General features: G+C 36.5%; 1 protein-coding gene across 10 annotated transcripts in view; it reads right to left on the reverse strand.

Moving 5' to 3' along the window:
• Nucleotides 1-1,798: 1,798 nt before the first annotated feature.
• Nucleotides 1,799-23,908, reverse strand: part of AGTPBP1 (ATP/GTP binding carboxypeptidase 1) — a 157,625-nt gene continuing 135,515 nt past the window's right edge. For 9 of the 10 annotated variants that reach the window (XM_082696534.1, XM_082696541.1, XM_082696538.1 and 6 more), the window contains 3 exons: nt 23,431-23,607; nt 19,545-19,705; nt 1,799-2,552 (listed from right to left, as the gene is read on the reverse strand). In XM_082696534.1, the coding sequence (XP_082552660.1) occupies nt 2,375-2,552; nt 19,545-19,705; nt 23,431-23,607 (516 nt within the window). In that variant the 3' untranslated portion in view covers nt 1,799-2,374. Of the gene's footprint in view, nt 2,553-8,163; nt 8,322-19,544; nt 19,706-23,430; nt 23,608-23,908 lie in introns of those variants that run through there. The other variant, XM_082696536.1, reaches the window with a different exon arrangement.

A 23,908-nucleotide genomic window follows, 5' to 3' on the forward strand; every position in this document is an offset into this window, starting at 1 on the left:
ACATCAGATAGGACAGGGGTTCTCCCAGTGTGGTTCCTACAGCATGACCACGTGAGAATTTTTAAGAAATGCACATTTGGGGCCCTGCCCAGAGCCACACTGGATCAGCAATCTCTGATTTGGGAAGCAAGTCCTCCAGGTGATTCTGACGTACACAACACAGTATGAGAACCACTGGATCAGACCAAAACCACAGTTAAGAAATTCGCAGTTCCAAACACAAGGCAAATTAAATCAGTCTAAACTCTATCACTAGGTTCAGTTTGTCAGCTACGCATTACTTTTTCAGGGTTATGTCACTGAAGGCATTTCAAACATTCTTTGAAAATCCTGAAAAGAAATAGCCACAGAGATAAAATGTAGGGCAATTTTAGCTACTAATAGTCAGTGACAGTTTTACCCACTAATTCAGAAAGTTAGGATTTTAAGTTTTTATTTTTATAAATGAAATTTTATAAATTTTTATAAATAAAGCTATTTATTAAGGAAAAAATCATTTCCTAACTATAGAAGACTTTCTCTTCAACCTTGTGAATAATGATTTAATAAAAGGCATATTCAGGTTTGTAACATATACTAAAAGATGGATGTCACCCATACGAAATTTTATAATAGTACACAACAAGGGATTTTTACACTGTCAACATAATAAATTGAAGTTGTGAGTTATCTGCACACTATAGTAACTGTAATTACTTCTCATATGTGGATACCTTGTGTTTCCATTTCTAGTTTTATAAGTATCAAGAAAAATTTACATACGTAGTAGCTCCATATTCCACTCTGGAAAAAAAAATCATAATTAAATATGCAATTATTTTCTATGTGAAACATATAAATTAAAATAAATAACTTTATGAATTATTAGATAAATTATTAAATAAATAATATTTTACTTCGCTAAAGTATCCTGATCTTTCCCAAATTAGCTAACCAACACACCAAGAGGACTGTCAACCCTCAAAATCTAGTCTTCTATTTTCTGAGATTAATTAAGACTTAGGCTACTAAGAGAAAAAGAACTCTATGAACTGCCCCATACTATGTTTTTAAACATAGCTGCTAGGACGTCAAAAATGAGCTACACTATGGAGAAAATGCCTCAAATGATACAGTGAAAATCACTGACTTGGAAAATGCAAAAAATCTGACATACATTTTATCATTTCTTTTCCATTATTATAGGTTTAAAAAAAAAGATTAAAAATTTCTAATCAGGAATAATGTACCAAAACCGAAGCACCAAATGTACCAAAATCTGGCAAGAATCTGTTAATGAGGTAACTCTTTCAGATTTGTTTTATTTTAACAGAACCTTAGTTCTTAGGGCATTTATCCAAAGTCGCTGAACTAGTTTTATTCTACTTGAAGACAAAGTCATTTCCGCAGCAGGGCAGCTTCAACCGGAAAGATGTCACTACAAGAAATGGCTTACGGTCACTGCAGTCATCTAGACTCAGACGCCAGGGTCAGCATCACACAACTCAGGAAATGCTAAATACGCTTAATATACAGATACACATTTAACACTGTATCGTATCCTCACTGCATGTTTCAAGCTGAACAAACTATTGTGATACACACTCTATTTTCTTTTAGAGAAAAGAGCCTTTCAAATATATTGTTTACAACACTCAGAGGTACACCTATACCCTAAAAAGTCTAACACTAGTAAATTCAGCATTTTTTTTTAAACAAATTTTTATCAATGTGTTCAGATGTTGGATTTCTAGAATATCTTCACAAAGATTCTATAAACCAAATAATCTGAGCTGGTTAAAAAGGATGACGAAATGAATTCAACATTTAATATAGCTTTTATTTGTTTTAATTTGGTAAGTGGAGGATGTAACGCTTTCAAGGCAAACTCTGGGTTATTTCAGTCACAAGTCCACAGTTAACATGATTCTGAAGCACAGTCTTATCTTCAGTATCTACTCACCCTACACAGTCACAGCTAGAGAAATCCATGTACATATATATTTGTTTTCAACAACTCGGGATTTTCAACAACTCGGGATTCAGATTTTATAGTCTCACACACTTCAAAATGTATCCATCTGATGCAGGATATAACCATAAGAAGATAAAAATTCATGCAATGATACTCAGGTTTTGTTTTGTTTTGTTTTAAAAATTAAATCCAGTATTTGATCATTCAATGCCATATCAAGTGCACTGAATATCTAAAATAAAACAAGTGCCAATTTTATCATGAATTAATAACATATTTATTGTCTTGAAACCAAACAGGCCCCAAGTTACTTTTTTCTTTCTTGAGTCAGCTATTAACTCATTTCTCTCAAACTTCCTGTGTAAGAAAAAAACAAGCTAGTTCCTTTCTGTTTTGCACTTTCAAGAGATGGTAGAAGGTTTAAGGTAGGTATGTTCTTGATAATTCAGAGTCAGAAAGTACTTCCTCCTGAGCAGAAGGTTCATAATCCCCTGCGTTTTCCGCCAATTCAGTATCTAAGTCGTCATTACTTTCTGCACTGTAATCCACTTCTTCAAGGAATCGAGGCTCATCTTCATCCAAAACGTAAGTGGTAGGGCTGTGGCCAGAGCACATAGAGCACACGAGACTTCATTAGATCCTAAGGTTCTAATACAAGGTTATTTGACCACACAGGGTTAAATCTGATTTCAAAATACAAGTAATTTGTGTTAGCTTTAAAAGTGTTATCCAAATGAAAAAGTTAAGAGATTTATAATAGTTGAGACTATAAATGGTGACATGTTAAGTATTAATTGTACAACAAGGTTGTTGACATATACTCTACAATTAGACAGCTATAAAAAACAAGAGACTCCCCTATTTGGTTGCTTTTTTGTAGGACTTTTATCAATTTGCAGGGCTAAACAGACCATTTCAGTAAGCCTTACTTTATTTATTTTATTAATTCATCCTTTATAAGAAAGTGCGGTATTTAAACACTAAAACCACTTATTCTAAGTCTATACAATGATTACTTGCCATAAAACAGCCCTTACGTGCTTCCTCCCAGTTTCCATTGGTCAAGAATAAAAATGAAAAACAAGTGAATGCTCCACACCCAGATTAATTACTTGCCCTTGGGACACAGAATAAGATATTTGCTTAAAAGCACTAAGTGCTTCTGAATATTTCATTAGGTAGGTTGGGATAAAGACAGCCTTTCCATCTTGATTTCTCCCCATCTGGGAGATTTTACACACACACGTGCTTGCGTGCACATACAGGGCGTTATCAAAGAAACACTACACAAACATTTCAATGTCCCCATTTTGTGACCAAAACCATCTTAATTTCACACAGATGTATGTTTGATATCCCACCTGCTTCCAAAAAGGATTTCCCATCATGGATGCAATTAAAAGCTATAAAATCAGACAACAAAAAGGGAACAATAATCTGTTAAAATGAGCAGAGAGGCAAATGTCATTAGGCATCTAGAATGAAAAAAGTCCTGCACTGAATATGAAATTCAGTTCAGATTATCTCCAAGTCTAGGCAGGAAAGACAAGTTATTGGATTATACTGTTCTCGTTTTCTAAAAAGAGAAAGCAAAATTCATCCACTGAAATTATCTTTTTTCCCTAGAATTTTTTTTATCTTGCTCATTAAAAATATATCGCAAAACCCCCTTTGTCTTATGTAGCAAACTTCTTTAAAAGTTCAGAGCTTGCTCTGCGATGGAGTAGCCCTGATAAGCCAGCTGAGTGGCTTAAAGGACTCCGTGAGACTTTATGACTTACCTAACACTCACAAGTTTCATAGCTTTCAGGTATGCAACTGAAATATTTATGATGAATCTACTAGGTCTTTGGGGGAAAAATTGAGATTAGAAGGAAAAAATCATTTTTGCCTTCTAAAATGACCATTTTTTTTTTTTAAACAGTAATTCACTCCTTCTTGAGTCTGGTGTTTCAAATTCTCAGGGTGTCCCAGGTGAATCACTGCATACGCTGAGGACTATTAGAACAGACTCTCGGGACAGATGGAGGCTTCTGCTAGAGCAAAAGAGGGGGAAGGACAGAAATGAGGGGGGAAACTTGCTTACTTTCTTCCTGGAGACTGTCCTAATAAGAAGAAATGATAGTGGGGATGCAAGGGAGGGGGTAGATCTCCTCCAAAGCCATGCACTCCACTGGTACAGGGGCTGGGGAAACCAAGCAGGACTGGAGAGGCTCACTCCACAGCAAGGAGGCACCGGGACCAGAGCAGCGCAGTTACCTGCAGCTTCATGGGGTCTCCTGACAGGTAGGAAGAGCACAGAATCCATGTGGTGGGTGGGTAGGTGGGGGGGCAAGCATCGTTCAGGAGATCTGCAGACAGCAGAATTCCACCCCCCATACCACCACCAAAGAAAACAGACTGGCACAAAGTAAACTGGTTACCGGAACCTCAGCCACTACACCGAGGTCAGGGCGAGGACCTAGTTCTATATGGGAAGCTGACTACTAGAACATTAATCAACATGACCTAAGAGAAAGGGTTTAAAGAAAAAAACCTAGTTTACAGGCTAGAAAATAGTCTTATAAGTTAAGGAAACAGAAGAAGTATGATTCAGAAGCAATAAAAATGCCCAGGATCAAGCCAAAAAAGTTCCTAGCCATCAAGGAGACTTGGAACAGTGCTAGGATCAGACACTTAATAAGCACTTTTGTTAAGTCTTCAAGAAGCACAAGAAACCCCATAATAACGAATGCTCAGAAAATACTTTGAGCCTGTCAATTCCTGATCTTGGCTCCTTCATATGCTGCGACATAAACTCCATCCACGTCGTGGCATCAACCCTCGTGATACCTAGCAATGGACCAGTTTCACACTCTGAGTCCATTCTTGGAACCCACACTGACTCTGCTATTTGATGCCTGTTTCTGCAGGTCCTACCGGACATGTTCCTAGCCTCAGCTTCATGAAAGTGTACCGTCTGTCTGAAATGCAGTGAGTCCATCTAGCAACGGCAAAGCAGCCCTCAGCGCTAACCTATGCACCTGTGGCAGCGGGGAGAGTGCTGGGTAGGCCTAGGGTCAGAGCTGCGGGAATCCTGAGACAGCAGGAACAGAGGAATTCAATCCCCATCACTCCCCTGAAAGCAGCCTTCTGGCCAGTGTTCCAGTTGTCACTCTCCAGTCCATTGTTTCTTGCCCTTAACTGGTAGAAATTCCAGCACTCCTCCCTTCTGGTGTGCCGCATTCCCCTCTGTCCCTGCTCACTGCTGATCAAGTGCTCTCCATCCTCCCTCCTATGCCTCAAAAACAAGCACTTATAAAAATGCTCTCCTGGCGCGCTCTCTTTGAGTAAACTCCCATATTTTAAGTTGCATTCTGGTATTTCCAAATTCCAAATTTCAAGCCCTGACTTCACCCCTGAACTTGCACTGTGCACACAAGCACTTGCGAACAGGTTCGCGCGGCTATCTCGCATATACCCCCACTGTATGTTTGCAAGGGAACTCATCAGACTCCCCCCTGCAAGCCTGCTTCCGCTTGCCCTCGTCCCAACATCATCCACTCAGTGAGTCATAAAACCACAATTCTCAGCAAGCAAGTCCTGCCAGCCAAGCTCTTGAGCTACTTCTTGCCTCAAATTTTACATCACAGACCTTCACTGATGTTGCTTCCTCTCTCTGGACATGCTTCCCACCTTTTATCTCCCACCGACTCGTATTTCCTTCAAACTATAGCTCAGGCTCATCTGCAGATGTTCTTCCTTTATGAAAGCCCATCTGGGGCTAAGCGCCCTTTCTCTGCATTCCGTTTGTACCCCGCACATTCTGTCTGGTCCCTTCTCCCATGCAGGTGAAGCCACCTATTTGTGGGTCCATCTTCTCAAAAGCATGTTAAGGTCAGGAGCTGTGACTTACCCACATTAGTAACTCCGTTCAGCTCCTAAGAGTACTCGACACATTGCAGGCGCAAAAAAAATATTTGCCGAACTCCTTACGAGAAGCCTCAGGGCCCACAAGATCACTGCTTTTTATATTACCCCATCCCACTTATTATACTTTGTGTTAAAAAACAAAAAAACGTAAGGCACAAGACCACAGCAATTCAGCTTTGCTTTTATTAGTAATTCCAACATGTTTTGAACAATGTACAACTTAGGAAGAGCCTTCATATACATTATATCTCACAATAACCTGCAGGGAAAAGAAAGACCTTAAGATAATCTGCCCTAGAGTTATAAAATAATCCCTTGACATCAGTAGAAAGGAATTCAATCACAAAATTCTGATCACAAAAAGAAACTCTAATCAGCACTCAATTATTTCCTATCACTATTACCTTTTTCCCATCACAACTTCTTTGTCCCTCTACTTTTCTTCATGTAAGCTTACTCCGGTTTCCCTGTTCTGCTTCATTCTCCAACAGCTGGCCTCTGTATCGTTGCCCTAACATCCTTCTTTTCTGGATTTTAATCAATAAGAAACATTTCATTCTAAAAGAGAATAGCATTTTAGTCCAAAACCAAATCCTTCTCATGGTGCTTCAGGAAAAAAAAAATCAAAACCTTCACCCAAATGGCTTTCTCACAGGATGAATTTGTTGAAATTCCCTGCTGTATGGTGTCACTACGATGTAGAAAAGGTTTAAAATTCCAACTGATTTCCAAAGATGAAAAATTGTGCTTCATTCAGATTCTGAAAGTATTCTGCCTATCACTATATTAACTAGTAAGCATATGCAATATTGAACCTAATAAATTCACCAAATCCCCTGATGTATGCCCAGCTACTTGCAGGAGAGCTGACTGGACATCTGAGACACCTGGACGCAGATCTTCAGCTCTGTTACCTATATACAAGCATGAAAGAAGCAAAACACTGGACCTGGAGTCAGAAATTCTGGGCCTGTGCCTCTCTTCTCCCACTAGCCAGCTGTATGACCCTGAACAAGTCACATACTCTCTCCAAGCACTGGCTTTTCTCCAGAATAAAAGCAGAGATAACAGTGTCAGCCCCACTACCTCACAAGTTGTTTGACTCCAGTTAGGTAGTAAGTGTGAAAGCATCTGTAAATTCTTAAACTGTACAAATATAAAATGCTATTATAAAATTAATAAAACCTACCTTGTTACAGAAAAAAGCTAATCAGTTCCTAAAGGGCCCAGGTAATGGGCTGGCACCACACCAAAAGGACTAAAAATACTGCCTTACTTTTGTAACTTCGAATCCTCCCTTAACCTCATACTCTTCTACAATTTTGAAACTAACCTACCTGTTTTCAGACAGCACAATAAAGATATCCTAGGGGAGAACTTCTGAAACTGATACACAAACAGAAATATACTCCATTGCCCAAATTAGCAGCAATTTGTGACTTGCTGATTATGTCTTTCCTGTATCGAATTATCAGGTCTCATGTGAAAGTAAAGGCTCTATCTGCCTAAATATCAGAGAATGTTTTATTTATATAATTTGATTCCCAGCTCATAAGAGATGTTTTATCTACTAAATATCAAAGCAAACAAAATTATCCATAGAAAATACAAGTTAACAATTTTGTCAGTCTTAAATGTCCACAGTGGTAGTATTTGCACATTCCTACACAGGTATATATACTCAACACACAATTAGAGTACAGAATTTCTAACAGGATCATCTATGGTGGAGGGGAGGGAAAGAAAGTTGTTAATTTACTGATATTTTTTGGACCACAAATATAACCAAGCTGCCTTCAAAAAACAGTCACTAAACTCCAACTGACTTTATATTACTATTGATCTAAAAACATTCCTTATACAAAGCGAAAAGGTTAAATAGTTGTTTCCTCAATAATACAGGACACCCTCAAAAGCTGAAACCATTCCCTTTTAGTAATTTTGCTTAGTCACTTGGAAGATACAAGATACAATGAAAGCACAGGGGAATTCTGGAGTCCAATCAATCTGGGCACAATTCCTGGTTTCGTTGAGAATTACCAGACAGATGACCATGGGTCAATTCATCTCTGAGCCTCAGTTTACACATATGAAAAGGGGTAACAATACCATCTGTCTCTGATGGCTCTCAATAGAACAGAAAAATCTCGGAGATAATAATCAAACTTAACAGAAACTCAAAATGGGCATGTGTGTTTGGGTCCCAAGGCCATCCCTGGTCTAGTGATGCGCTAGCCAGACGTACAGGATTCCGCACACAGCTGCATTAACAGCTGTGACGGATATTACAGTGAAAGGATACAAAGCAAAATCAAGAGAAAAGGTGCATGGGGCAAAGTCCAGAAGAACCCAAGGCAAGGCAAGGGCAGCTGCTAAGAGGCAGAGAAGTCATCAGAGCTTTCAGCAATTTCAAAGGATTGGAGGCAAAAATTGGAGTTCAGAGCTGCCACGTTTCCTGAAAAAAGGGAGTTGCAGAGATATGACCCCAACAGTTCTCCCCTGGAGGCGTGTGACAAATTCATAAAATACACAGTGCAAGAGGCTGAAAAGCAAAGCAGAAAGCAGCAAAACAAACAAACCAGAAAATAAACAAGGGAATCTGGGGCAGTATTGTGGTACTGAGGAAAGGCGAAGCCCTAGGCCTTCCACAGTGACCTTTGAAGGGCAACTACTTAGAGGGGGACACGTGAACCACGGCTAGACAAGTTTGACAAGTTTTGCAAACCCACCTCCAGTTAGCTCCGTCCCTTGCCAGACTGGGACCACCTGCCTACTCCACAGCCTGCCAGAGGACAGAATGAATCCTCTTGGAAACAATATGTATTCTTCCTTATTCTGATATACCATTTTCTTACTTTGGCGTCTCAAACAGGCACTAAGAGGAATAACTTCATTCTTCCAAGAGGCTACTGAGAATATAGCTTATAAATATTAATAAGTACCTAAAATCATCAAATTCTTTACACTGCTGTCTTAGAGATTAACAATTACTAACTTCATACTTATCTGGATCTCAATGGTAAGGATCATTTCTTTTTCTTATGATAAGCCTCAAAGCTTTCATTATAATCAAATCTGGCCTGGGGTCCTTAAGTATTCACATTAAGTTCCCAACTTATTTTCCCAGATGATTTTAATATCCTCTGTATTTGTAGGTATAAGAGCATTTCATTGACTTTGCACAAAAACACAAATGGTTCACTTTTAGTTATGAGCAACTATGATTTCCAGTGGACAGAAGAGATAATATGATCTTCAATTACATGGCATGATTTATCTCCCTAGAAAATATTATAGCTGTAAGAATTTCTACACAGTTACAATAAATGACACTCACAAATGAACACCAGACTCAAGCATGTGCCTCACAGCCATTAAAAAGGATTTTTTAAGGAGCAGCTTGATTAAACGGTAAACTGTACATTTGAAATAAAGCACATTAATAACAGTAAGTTTGACTGCATTGCTGTAAATACTGCCATTAACTTGTGGCCACAAACGGTCTATACTGACAGACTCTGTCCCTGACCAAACTTGAATTAGGTTCTTCTGAGTCCTCTTACAGACTAGGCCCTGACCTTGGGCTCTGTCCTCAGGGGCTCCCCTGCTTAGTCTAGCTGCGGTAAGAATCTTGCTGAGTCAGTTTTATCAAAATCCCTCACTCTCTGTATCTCATCAGTCTGGCCTGCTTTAGCAAAAACTCCATCAAGTAGGTTTAGCCAGAATCTCCCTTATATGTGAGTTCCTCTCAGTAATTTTCCATCCACCAAGCCCCCTCCCTACTCCCTGGCTGTAAATCTCCACCTTGCCTCACTGCCTTCACCCCTAGTAGTAGTCCTCCTGAACAGTCTGCCTTCGTAGTCTGTAACAGTGTCACAAATAAATTTCTCTTTAATAATATTAATTTAATTTTCTCAGAAGAAAAAGTTCTTACATATTTACAATAAACACTAGCTTCACATGAAAAAAGTACAGAAAATACAGAGGCTAATATTTCATTCTAGTGTTAACAGTCTGTAGCAATGAGTATCTTTGTACTACCTTCCCAGTAACTTCCAGCCAGTCTCTGTGATAATGCTAGCAACAGAGGCAGAGCCTTTAACCAAGATGATGTTAACTCATTCACAGGCCTGTACTCATTCTCTATACCTGATGAGAAAAGTACTCTATCTTTATCAAAATGCATCAAATTAGATTTTTTAAAAAGTATTAACAAAAAAATAGAACAAATGCTAAGCATATTTTAAAGATTTTCTCCAGCTTAAGTCCTACTTATTTTATTAGTTGCATTAAGAACAATTTCTCACCAAATTTTCTAATGTCCATGCTGTATGCACAAATACAAATTAAGTGCCGACACATGCTACACCACAGATGAACCTTGTAAACAAGCTAAATGAATGAAACCAGACATAAAAGACCATAAACCATATGATTCCATTTATCTGAAATATCCAGAACAGGTAAATCCAGAGACAAAAAGCAGATGAGTGGTTGTCAGGGTCTGGATATGACTGTTTAACGGGTATGAGGGTTTTCTTTGGGGGTGCTATGAGAAGTTTTGGAACTAGACAGAGGTGGCTGGTAGTTACACAATATTGTGAACATATTAAACACCATTTAATTGTTCACTTTAAAATGACTGATTTTATGCTGTATGAACTTCATCCCAATAAAAAAAAGAAAGAAAACAGGTCAAAACACTGATTAGAAGACAGTCATTAGGCTTCATTTAAACACAGGCATATGTTTTTATTATAAGACACTGTATAGAGTTTGGCATTTTTCAACTTTGCTTTCCTATAATGTTTTAAATATATTCAAACTTCAAGTACTTCTTCTGTATACATGATATCCTGAATGTAGTCCCCACTAACCATATCCTGATGTGCAGCACTGTTAAATGTTTTATTAATTCTCAAATACTTTAAATGAGACTCGCTGAGAGGACTCTTTAATAGCTCAGGTGACAGGTAAAATAAAACACTTACGCTAAGTACAAAAATACTACCTAGTTGTAAGTTTTAAATGAGCTCTACCAATATTCCCAGCTTTGACCTAAAATAAACACACGCCCCTAGGAAAGATACAATGCAGACTTAGTGTTACAGCCGATGAAATTTTTATTATACAACAGATACAATTAAGTAAAGTTAAAATGATTTATGTATGGTAATTTCCAATGAATGCTCTGGGAATATAAAACGTGATTAATTTTCAACCACAGGCTTTGCTGAAAAAGAAGTTCTATAACTTCTGGTAAATACAGTGAATCTCAAGAGCAACAAAGATGATTGTAAAAGAGTAACTTTTTAAAAGGATAATCCACAGGAAAAAGAAAACTGAAAGGAAATAATAGCAGAGAAGAGACATCAACAAATGTTAGAAGATGAAAGCAGATGGATGAAAAATGAATGGGGTCTGAGTACCAACCTCTACTTTGCTCAAGTACTTACAACAGGGGAAGCCATGGGGAAAACGCTGATTCGCATTACAAAGTCAAAGGAAAGCTAAAATAATCTGGGCGATAATCTGGTTATCAGGGTGCAATTGAAAAGAGAATAATTGATTAAAAGATTTTATAAAGAGCAGTTAGACCTTCAGATCACCTTCCTCAGGTTATTCCCTAGTTTAGAAAGTGGGAAAGATGACTTTCTAAAAACTTTTATCAGAGAGGCTATTCAGTTAGGGCCAAAAAACAGAAATGAAGGTCAGGAGAGTAAGTGAAAGTCTGCTCAAAGGTAAGTCCAACTGGGCCTCCAGAATGACAGCTACTGGACATTATGCCCCACGGCAACATTTCTCAAAAACTTTTTAAATCACCTCCCACTGCCCTGCAGGTATTTTTTCCCCTTAATCCCCCTAATTAAATATAATTAATAATTAGAAAGCTAAAAGATTAGACCCAGCTAAAGAAAGGATAGGTGAATTAAAAGTTGGTTAGAAAAAGCACCTAACTCTGACAGTCAACAGGACTTGTGTTCACAGGATGCACAAGGTTATAATAAACAAAGAACCAAGTCTTAACTGGAATGCACAAGCACGCATGTGTGTGTGTGTGTGTGTGTGTGTTCAGCACAAAGGAAGCAGGCAAAACCACCCGTCTCCCAGTCTTTCCCTTAAAAAGTTTCATTGGCATATTTTAGAAGCTGCAGCCTGAGGGCCAGACTTCTAATTTAGCAGGGATTGTGGACTGCCATCCTCTTCAGAGACTGGGGAAGTCAGCAGATACATATCCTGCCTTCTTCCAGCAGGGTGCTCCAGTAACCAAAGTACGTTACATCTGACGTCTCAGCTATTGTGGCTGCCACTGAGGAGACAGATCTACAGACAGCCTGATTCTAGCAGCCAGCAGGGCTTGCATCCAGGAATCCCATGTACCCTATCGAACAAACAGATCTTAGGCACAGAGGCACGTCCTAATAGCCATATAGTCAGGCTACCACAAAGGGAAGAGGCAAAAATACCCATCTCCCAGTTTTTCCCCGGAAGGGCTTAACTACAGACTCTTCAAGATGCTGCTAAAAGGTCCAGCTTCTAATCATCCTGCATCTAAGCGCGATTATGATCCTCCTTTTTGGGATACTACTATGACCTGGGACCCTCAAGCACTGGCACTAAAGACAAAGAAAGAGGCCTGGGCAATCACAAAAGCCTGAGACACAACTAGAAGCTCAAGTCAGAATAATGAATGAAGTTTATCTCCTACACAAGAACATTCTGCCACAAATTGGGAGAGATGGCTATTTCATCTAATGTGCAGAAACCAAAACAGAGAGTCATGGAAAATGAAGAAACAGAGAAATCTATTTCAAACAAAAGACCAAGATAAATACCTAGAAAGAGATCTCAAAGAATGCAGATAAATGATATACCTGATACAGATTTCAAAATAATGGTAATAAAGATTTTCAACAAAGTCAGGAGCAATGCATGAACAAAGTGAGAATTTCAACAGAGAGAAGATATGAAAAAATATTGTGTAGAAATCATAGAACTGAAGAATATAATAACTTAACTGAAAAATTCAATAGAGGCTTCAGCAGCAGGCTAGAGCAAATGGAAGAAAGCATCAGTGAACTCCAAAAGGGAAGCAGGATTCATCCAAAGAGGAACAAAAAGAAGAATGAAGAGTGAAAATTACTTAAGGGACTTAAGGGACATCAACGAACAAACCAATATATTCATTACACAGGTCCCAGAAGAAGAGATAAAGGGATAGAAAGCTTATTCAAAGAAATAATGGCTGAAAATTTCCCTACCCTGGGGAAAGAAAAAGATATCAGACATCCAGATTTACAAAGATCCAAAATGATGAATCCAAAAAGGCCCACACCAAGACACATTATAATTAAAGTGTCAAAGTTAAAGACAAGGAAAATCTTTAAAGTAGCAAGAGAAAACCAACCTGTTATGTACATGAGAACCCACATAAGATTATTAGCAGATTTTTTTCAGCAGAAATCTTGCTGGCTAGAAGTGAGTGGAAGGATTCCTACAAAGTGCTAAAAGAAACACACTCCCAATCAACCAGGAATACTTTTCCTGGCAAAGCTGTCAATCGGAATTGAAGGAAAAATAAAAAATTTTCCAGACCAAAAAAACTGAAGGAGTTCATCACCATAGGACTGGGCTTAAAAGAAATGTTAAGAGAGTTTTTCAAGCTCAAATGAAAGTATGCTAATAACAGAAAAACAAGTGACAGCATAAAACTCACTGGTAAAGGTGAATATATAGTTGCATTCAAACTGAATGTGAATATATATAAATATATGTATATGTATATGAATATATGTATATGATATATAATTACAATTATATTGTTAAGGTGAATATATAGTTACATTCATACTGTAATCTTTCAATGGTAGTGGGAAAATCATTTATGAATCTAGTATGAAAGTATTAAAAATAACCATAACTACAATAATTTGTTAATGGATACACAATGTAAAAAAGATGCAAACTGTGATGTCAAAAACAAAATGTGGGGAAGGAGGAGTTTTGGTATATATTTGAAGTTAAGTTATTATCAGCTTAAACTAGGCTATCATAAATATGTTTTATGTAACCCTCATGGTAACCACAACAAAAAACCTATAGTAGACACACAAAAGATAAAGAAATCAAAGTATACCACTACACCATTCTCTGAAGTCATTAAATTTTTTATAGCCATGTTAAAAAAAAAGTATACCACTACAAAAAATCATCAAGTCACAAAGGAAGCAAGCAAAAAAGGAAGAAAGGAACAAAGAAATTACAAAACAGCCAGAAAACAATGAACAAAATGGCAACAGTATGCCTATACCTATCAATAATTACTTTACATTTAAGTGGACTAAATTCTTCAAGCACAAAATATAGAGTGACTGAATGGATTTAAGAAAAAAAAATGTTAACACCCAACTCTATGTTCCCTGTAAGAGATTCACCTCAGCTTTAAGGACACACATAGACCGAAAGCAAAGTGATGGAAAAAGATATTCAATGTAAATAGAAACCAAAAGACAGAAGGAGTCAGCGGCACTCACATCAGGAAGAAAAAAAAAAAATGAAAAAGAAGGTCATCATATAACGATAAAAGTGTCAATTAAGAGGATATAATAATTATAAATACCTATGCACTTGACATAAAAGCACATATTAAATAAAGCAAATATAGATAAATCTAAAGAAGGAAATGCACAGCAATACAATACTAGCAGGGGACTTGAAGTACCCACTTCCAACATGGATAGATCATCCAGACAGAAAATCAATAAGAAAACACTAGAATTAAACTACATGTTAGACCACATGGATCTTAACAGACATATACAGAATATTCCAACCAACAACAGCAAAAAAGGACAAACTAAGCCCAAAGTTAGCTGAGGGAGGAAATAACAAAGGCAGAGCAGACATAAATGCAAGAGAGACTAAAAAGAAAAAAGAAGATGAATGAAACCAAGAGCTAATGTTCTGAAGAAAAAAAATATTGTTAGCTAAACTTTCCAAGAAAAAAGAGAATTCAAATAAAATTATACATCAAAGAGGACATACTACAACTGATACCAAAAATTACAAAGGACTGTAAGAGATTACTATGAACAACAATATGCCAACAAATAGAATAACCTAGAAGAAATGGATAAATTCCTAGAAATGTATAATCTACCAAGACTAAATCATGAAAAAATAAATAGGAAATTCTAACCAGACCAATTGTTACTAAGGAGACTAAATCAGTAACCAAAATCTCCCAACAAAGAATAGTTCATGACCAGAGAGCTTCACTGATGAATTCTTCAAAACATTTAAAGAAGAACTAGTATCAATCCGTTCAAGCTCCTCCCCAAATAGAAGAGGGAACACATCCAAACTCATATTACAAGGCCAGCATTACCCTGATACGGTAAGGACCTATTTAGCCAGAGGCTTCCATCAAGGTTAAAACAATAATGTTGTTTAAACTATCCCACTCCCCTTTCCCCAGGGGACTTACTTAAAAACAAGTCCCGGAAACAAAGCTAAAATACAAGGGTGGGTCAGGCCAGGTGGATACATCTGATCAGTAGGGGGATGTATACTGTCTCTCTAGTTACCAAGGAGTATGAGCCCTGCCCTTTGGGCACATTTTGGGTGCCAATTCTGACGAAGGTCATAGGCTGGTTCAAATGTCTACTAGGGTAAATTGTAATTCAGTGGTCACCTAGCATGACTTTGCAGCTTTTTCTGTGTGTTACAGTTTCATTGGTCACCTATGCGTGGCCAGGCCCAACCGCATGGCCTTTGCCCTTAAAAGCTAGTCTGTGAAACAGAGAAGGGTCACCCTCTCTTGTAAGAGGTGCGTCCCCAAACATTCGGTCTGATTCTTGATGCATGGTACGCAATAAATCTTTACTTGACCTTTGCTTTATATCAGTCTCGCGCCTTTAATCATGGACCCATTTTGAGGGGGGAGGGCATAACAATACTAAAGCCAGACAAGGGCACTCAAAAAAACAAATTACAGGCCAATATCCCTGATGAACTTAGATGCAAAAATCCTCAATAAAGTATTAGGAAATTCAACTCAACAATACATTCAAAGGATCAAACATATACCATAATCAAGTGGGATTCATCTCTGGGATGCAAGGATGGTTCAACATTTGTAAACCAAACAATGTGATATACCTCATTAACAAAATGAAGAATAAAAATCATGTGATCACCTCAATGGATGCATAAAAAATATCTCGACAAAATTCAAAACCCATTCCTGATAAAAACTGAAAGAGGATGACACACACCTTTACATAGTAAGTTGATATATTATAAGCCCACAGCTAACATCATATCCAGTGATAAAGTGCTACAGCTTTTCCTCTAAGGTCAGAAAAAACACAAGAATGCCTATTCTCACCACTTTTATTTAACCTAGTACTGGTAATTCTAGGAGCAATTAGGCAAGATAAAGAGAAACAAAGGACATCAAAATCAGAAAGGAAGAAGTAAAATTTTCTCTTAGTACAAATGAAAGGTTATATATAGATACCCTAAAAACTTCATAAAAAAATGTTAGATATAATGAACAATTTCAGTAATGATGCAGGAAACAAAACACACAAAAAACAGTTGCATTTCTATACACCGACAATGAACTACAAAAGAGAAGTTAAGAAAACAATCCTACTTACTAAGGCAGCAAAAAGAATAAAACAGGACTAAGTTACCCAAGGAGGTAGAAGATATATACTATAAGAAAGCGATAAAAGAAATTGAAGAAGACACAAATAAACAGAAAGACAGTCTGTGCTCATGGATTAGAAGAACTAATGTTGTTAAAATGCCCATACTACCAAAAGCAATCTACAGATTCAATGCAATCCCTATCAAAATGTCAATGACATTTTTCAAAGAAACAGTTGAACTACAAAAGACCCTGAATAGCCAAAGCAATCTTGAAAAAGAATGAAGATGGAGGCATCACACTTCCTGATTTCAAATAATCCTACGATAGTGGTGCTGGCATAAAGACCAGACACATCGATCAATGAACAGAATAGAGAGCCCAGAAGCAACCCCCTGCATATACAGCCAATTAATTTTTGACAAAGGAACCAAGAATATGCATTGGGAAAAGACAGCCTCTTCATTAAATGGCGCTGGGAAAACTAGACAAATACAAAAGAATAAAACTAGACCCCTACCTTACGCCATATACAAATATCAACTCAAAACAGATTAATGACTAGAAAGTAAGAAATGAAACCATAAAACTCCTAGAAGAAAACAAAATGGGTAAACTCTTTTGACACTGGGCTTAGCAATAATTTTTTTGACACCAAAAGCAAAGGCAATAGAAGCAAAAATAAACAAGTAGGTCCACATCAAACTACAAAGCTTTTATACAGCAAAGAAAACCATCAACAAAATAAAAAGACAACCTATGGAATAGGAGAAAATATTTGCAAAGCACACATTCAATAAGGGGTTAACACCAGACATACACAGAATTCACAGCTCAAAAGCAAAAAAACCCCAATTTTTTAAAATGGAGAAAAGGACCTAAATACACATTTTTCCAAAGAAGACATATGAATGGCCAACAGATATATGAAAAGGTGCTCAACTGTACACTGCTGGTCACCACACAGACTGGTATAGGCACTATGGAAAACAGTACAGAGGTTCCTCAAGAAATTAAAAGTAGAACTGCCATATCATCCAGCAGCACCACTTCTGGGGACATAGCCAAAGGAAATAAAATCATTAGCTGTCAAAGAAATATCTGCACTCCCATGTTCAAAGCAGTATTATTTGTAACAAAGTATCAAAATAACTTAAGTGTCCATCAATGGATGAATGGATAAAGAAAATGTAATATACAGATATATAATGAAGTATAATTTAGCCTTTAAAAAGAAGGAAATCCTTTCGTTTGCTACATGGATAAAACTGGAGGGCATTATGCTAAGTGAAATAAATCAAAGACAGACAGTTACTACATGGTGTCACTTACATGTGGAATCAAAACAAAAACAAAAACAAAAAAATGGACCTCAGAGAAACAGAGAGTAGGCAAGTGGCTGCCAGGGGACTGGGGTATAGGGAAAAAAGGTAAGACTGGTAAAATGGTACAAATTTTCAGCCTTGAGATGAATAAGGTCTGAAGGCATCACTAAAAAGGAATGGTGACTACAGCTGATAATACTAGACTGTATGACTGAAATTTGAAGAGCAGAACTGAAATGGTCATATTCATTCACACACACACCAAAACGTGCACTGATGGATGGGTATGTTGGGAGCAATCCTTGTACAATGCATACATATATCAAAGCATCACAAAATCTTACAATTCTACAAATCTATATTTGTGAATTATACTTTGATAAACCTAGGAGAATAAAGAACACCTGAAATAACTTGGAGGAAGGCTTCTAAATATTAGTCAGAACAATGGACAATCTTTATAATAAATATGTACTTCCAGTAGAGAACTCAGGTGATTACTGTCTCGATGATCACATTAAAAAGAACAGAGTTCTAACTAATGTTTCACCACACATAAAACTCCTAAACTAATATATCTAACAGAGCATAGCAATAAACTGACAAATGACAAGTCAGTATCTAACAAGAAAAATCATGAACATTCCACAAAATGAGAATTTTCTTACCCATATCCATCAAACTATAAAATGCTAAGATCTGGTATTATGATTAAGATTTATAATACTGGGGGCGCCTGGGTGGCTCAGTGGGTTAAGCCTCTGCCTTCAGCTCAGGTCATGGGATCTCAGGGTCCTGGGATCGAGCCCCATATCGGGCTCTCTGCTCAGCAGGGACCCTGCTTCCCCCCTCTCTCTCTGCCTGCCTCTCTGCCTACTTGTGACCTCTGTCAAATAAATAAACAAAATCTTAAAAAAAAAAAAAAGATTTATAATACTGAATTACATCTGAGGCTGTAACTGATCAAAATTTTATAAATATTTAAGGAGCAAAGGTTTATCTATTGAAAATATTACTTGGTAAACATAAATAAGTTAATTAAATTATTTGGCAGGATATTAAATTAATTAGCTGGTTTTAGTATATGTAAACAGAAAGTTACTGGAAAGCCATTTGATGTGTGTAGATATCAACAAAATAAAATTTCAAGTATGAATCCTGATTCTAAGTCCTCTTAATTTAAATATAACCTAAGTACTCTTTTCCACATTGCTTTTTTGGGGGTTTAAAGGTAAACCACTGGGGCACCTGGGTGGCTCAGTGGGTTAAGCCTCTGCCTTCGGCTCAGGTCATGATCTCAAGGTCCTGAGATCGAACCCCACATCAGGCTCTCTGCTCAGTAGGGGGCCTGCTTCCCCCTCTCTCTCTGCCTGCCTCTCTGCCTACTTGTGATCTCTCTCTCTCTCTCTGTCAAATAAATAAATAAAATCTTTCTTTAAAAAAAGGGTAAATCATTAAGATCACTAAAAATAGCATTCAAAACACAAGGATGTTTCATTACAATCTCAATCCAAATAAAAGAATGAAGAATATTATCACAATTTGAAACAAACAAGTATGTAATCTAGACATTTAAATTTAATTATATTAATCCTAAAACTATTCTTGGCTATCAAAATCTCTGTGCCTTTCCTCAATTTAATGAAGTCTAATAGTATACTGCACATAATAACAGAAGGAAACAAGTGTGTCTTACCTAGTTACTTTGCAGTTCGATTCAATCAAGTCATTTTCAAAGTCAAGCAGGCTGGAAGGCAGATTATATTCCAATGGGGACGTCAGTCTTTTCAAACGCAACAGACCAACACAAAATTTTGCTCCCATCTCTTCCAATTCTCGAGTACCAATCTGTAAACCCTAGAAATAAAGCAATTTCATACATAAAATTAGGACTTTTTTTAAATTTAATTTTTTTTTCAGTGTTTCAAAATTCATTGTTTATGCACCACATACAGTGCTCCATGCAATACATGCCCTCCTTAATACCCACCACCAGGCTCATCCCACCCCCAATCCTCCCTCTCAAAACCCTCAGTTTTTTTCTGAGTCCACAGTCTCTCGTGGTTTGTCTCCACCTCTGATTTCCTCCAACTCACTCGATGTCCTCTGGCTGTCATCATTATAATTACATAGGTGAAATTTATAATTACATTAATAAAATTAAAAGGTGCTTTGTATGGGGCTACAACTCAATAAGCGCAATGTCTTAACAATGTAAGATCATTTTAGGTCACAAAGGAAACTGTCTCAAAAAACCATTTCTAAATGTTTGTTCTCATTCATGACATGTAAACTATTTTCACTAACACACAGGGGAAAAAAACATTCTGTGGTTATATTACTCTTGGGAGTTCATGTGTGGGATTATATTTTTGCAAGACATTGCTAGTATTTCTTGTAATCCACTACTTTGGATGCCAATGTTGAAATACTGTACTGTCAAAATCAAGGCCCTAATTTGTATATCTGAACATTACCATATATCCTTTTTACTGTATGATAAAAGAAAATGGTAAATAAAAAACAAACAAAAGAAAGGTAACAATGTCAAAAAAAAGAAAAAGAAAAAGAAATCAAACAGATCTAGGTCAATGAGGTAGCAGTAAAATAAATTTCTACATTCCATGTCAATTAGGAATGCCCATTTCAAATTTGGTCTACTGCAGCAAAAAGAGAATTTTACTGCAACTCATTATCCTTTTCTAACTGACAGTTCCCCAATAAATAATATAAGGCATATCAAAAGTTTAATGTTATCACATAAAATGATAAAAATGGACTACAAATCAAAACATTGCTTATTGTTTAATTTTCAGATTAAAATTAATCTCTAAAATAAGTGAAATCCTTACACCAACAAAAGTTGCAGTGAAAATGAGAACACACATCATGTAGAGAAAAGGTACTTTAAAATAGTTTTACAACAACCAGACTGAAAGCACAGAGTAACTGAAGAAAATAAATTGTAAAAACTGTTACTTACCCTACCCTGCACAAAACACATGCCTTTATAATAATGACTATTTTTTTAAGATTTATTTTTTATTTTATATTTGAGAGGAAGGGGGAGAAGGGAGGGAGAGAATCTGCAAGCAAATCCCTCACTGAGTGGGGAGCCTGACATGGTGCGTGGTCCCATGACCCATGAGATCATTACCTGAGATGAAACCAAGAGCTTGACATTCAAACGACTGATCCACCCAGCCACGCCAGTTGACTGACAGTTTAGACAGTGTATCCATCTCCAAACAGTCTAACCTAACTTTATTAGAAGATTCATTTGCCTTCCTAATTTAAAAGCTTTAGAAAAGCTATGACTGTTTCTGAAGTAACTCACAGAAAATAAAAATAAGGATCATTTACAGCCTAAAATTCAGTAATATAAGAACATTCTTGAGGTGAAGAGAACTGTTTCTTAAAATATCATTAAACTTGTACAACTTAGTAGCTAACATTAACAAGTCTGAAAAGTATATATTACATGGGTAGGGGCAGATGGGAATATATGGGAATTACGTACTTTCCACTCAATTCTGCTATGCATCTAAAACAAAACCAAAGTTTATTAACAATAACAAAAAAGGTTATAAAAAGTAAATGTTATGATCACAGTATTGAATTTTAGACACTAAAAAAATGGCTTAATAAGGACATTTCTCTGCATAAGAGTTTTAAATTTAAAAAAACGTTTTAAATCAACATTAACTCTATTAACTAAATCATATAAAAAAGAAATGAGTATTTACTAGGTACCCATTTTATTTTTTTAAAAGTCTACATTTTTTAAAAATAATTTTTAGAAAACTGGTCTAACATTTTATGTTTCAAAATATATTTTAGCTATTTTTTAAATGACCAAAAAATTTATCAAAATACAAATAGAATGTCTTAAAAAACCCAATGAAAGTCTATCAGTAGAATCCAAATATAGCAAGAAAGCACTACTGCTATATCTTATAGTTGATTTCAAATGGCATGTAACCTCAGTTTCCCTACTTCTCTGCCTACCCCCAGGGGCCAGTTTCAAAAACACTGACACTTTAGGTTGCCTTCTCCTGTCTGACTGCATAAAGGATCTCTTTAAGAAGTAATTTACAGTCTATTTCCATAAATCACACAGCATAAGGGTTTTTTCCTCAGAGACACCTATGGTCTTAAACAAAAGTGATTCTCAAGCTCTGTTCCCATCCTACACACAGAACGTGAGACTCTTGTCAAAGTTGTCCATGACAGCACTGATTAGGAGACAGGGACTGGAAGCTAGAGGAGTACTCTAGGACATCTTATCTCCTATCACCATCATGTCCTTAGTAGATGAGAAGTCATTGTTTCACAGTATTTGAAGAGAATTCAAAAGACATTTTGTAAGAATAATATACTCTGGTCAACCTAAAATTTAGAGAAGTCACTCAACAGAAAGTACTGAAATTTCATTAACTTCTACTCTACAAGGCCCCTAAAGTTTGAATGTCAGTTGCAATATCTCTACAATTTTCCCCCAGTTTGGTACAGACTGAAAAAGTCATTACTTAGGCTCTCCATTTAAGCTTTCAGTCAACTATAATATGTTGACATTTTTACTACTAACCAATTGGAAATTTTTTAACTCCTTCCAAAGTTACAACCATTTTTATGTGAAGTATATGAAAATCACTCTTAGATTCAGTTTCCTCTTGCCCTATACCAAACCAAACCAAATCAAACAGAATGAGGAATAATTAGCATGACACCTGAAAATCTTTCTGTGGCAAGAAAAATAAGTACTTATAATATTTGTTTGCTGTTGATTATCCAAGGTTCAAACGATTGCCCATTAGGTTCTCAATCTTCTAAATTAAAAACGTCAAAGTCACCTAATATTTTATCAGTCTTTAATTTCAAAAGTAAACTTTAAGCTCCAGTTGTTTCCAATAAAAGACTATGCACCAGGGGCACCTGGGTGGTGCAGTCAGCTAAGCATCTAACTCTTGGTTTCAACTCAGGTCTTGACTGAGTCCAGTGGTTGGCTCTGCACTCAGTGTGGAATCTGCTTAAGATTCTCTCTATCCCTCCGCCCCTCCCATTCATGCTTCTCTCTCTCTCAAATAAATAAACAAACACATCTTTAAAAAAAAATCTACAACACTAGAGAAGAGCAGACTTAGTAAAGAAAACATTTTAATAAAGGAATATGCACTTAAAAGTCACACACATACATCTAAATATACAAAACTTTATAAATAAATGTATTTCTAAATGCATATAAATATACCTACATCCAACAAATTAAAATGATAGAAAACTTTTATTCATAATGTACTACTTACACTGCTCATAAGTTACCAGTCAATATTTAATATACCACAACATGCCTCCTTAAAAATTATGATGTAGATAGGATCAACCAAGATTTCATAAAGACCAAAAGCAAGCTATTTAAGTACAGAGAAGTAAAAAGAAATTGCATATGATTCCGTTCTATTCTTGCAAATTACATTTAACTCAGTATAACAAATCTGTCATACTTGAAAACCAACAGCATACTATATGAAAAGGAAGTCCTTAAAATAATTTTTACTGCTTGAAGTCCTGAGATGTTTTACCTTATATTTTCCCTGATCACAGCCACACAAGGTACTTTCCATGGTATAGCTTCTTTGTACCCCGATCTCCCTCCAAACTACAACACGTGCTGTAGATTCTTTAGATTTTTCTACTACAAAGCTACAGCTGCTCATGCAAAATGCTGGGGCAATATGGCTCAGTATCTTAGGCAAAGTCTGCAAAGGTAAGAATGACATAAGATTTCATGAAGTTTTTTAAAAAATAATATTGTTTTTGTAATTTTTAAAAATTTTCACAAAAGCACAGTGATTAGAGCAGGGCTATGTGGATCTTCTTGCTTTATCCTCTGCTTTTCCAAGCATCCAAATCATTCTTTACTAATTCAGAATGTTCTGCTTTCCTGGACGAACAATAATTAGTTAGAAAACAGAATAAAGGATCACATTCATAGCAGCAACCAATAAATGAACAAAAACTATGTTAAAAAATGTTTTAAAACTATGGAAAAAAAAACCC

The sequence above is a fragment of the Mustela nivalis genome (assembly GCF_964662115.1).
Source record: "Mustela nivalis genome assembly, chromosome: 13".
Classification (NCBI taxonomy): Eukaryota; Metazoa; Chordata; class Mammalia; order Carnivora; family Mustelidae; genus Mustela; species Mustela nivalis.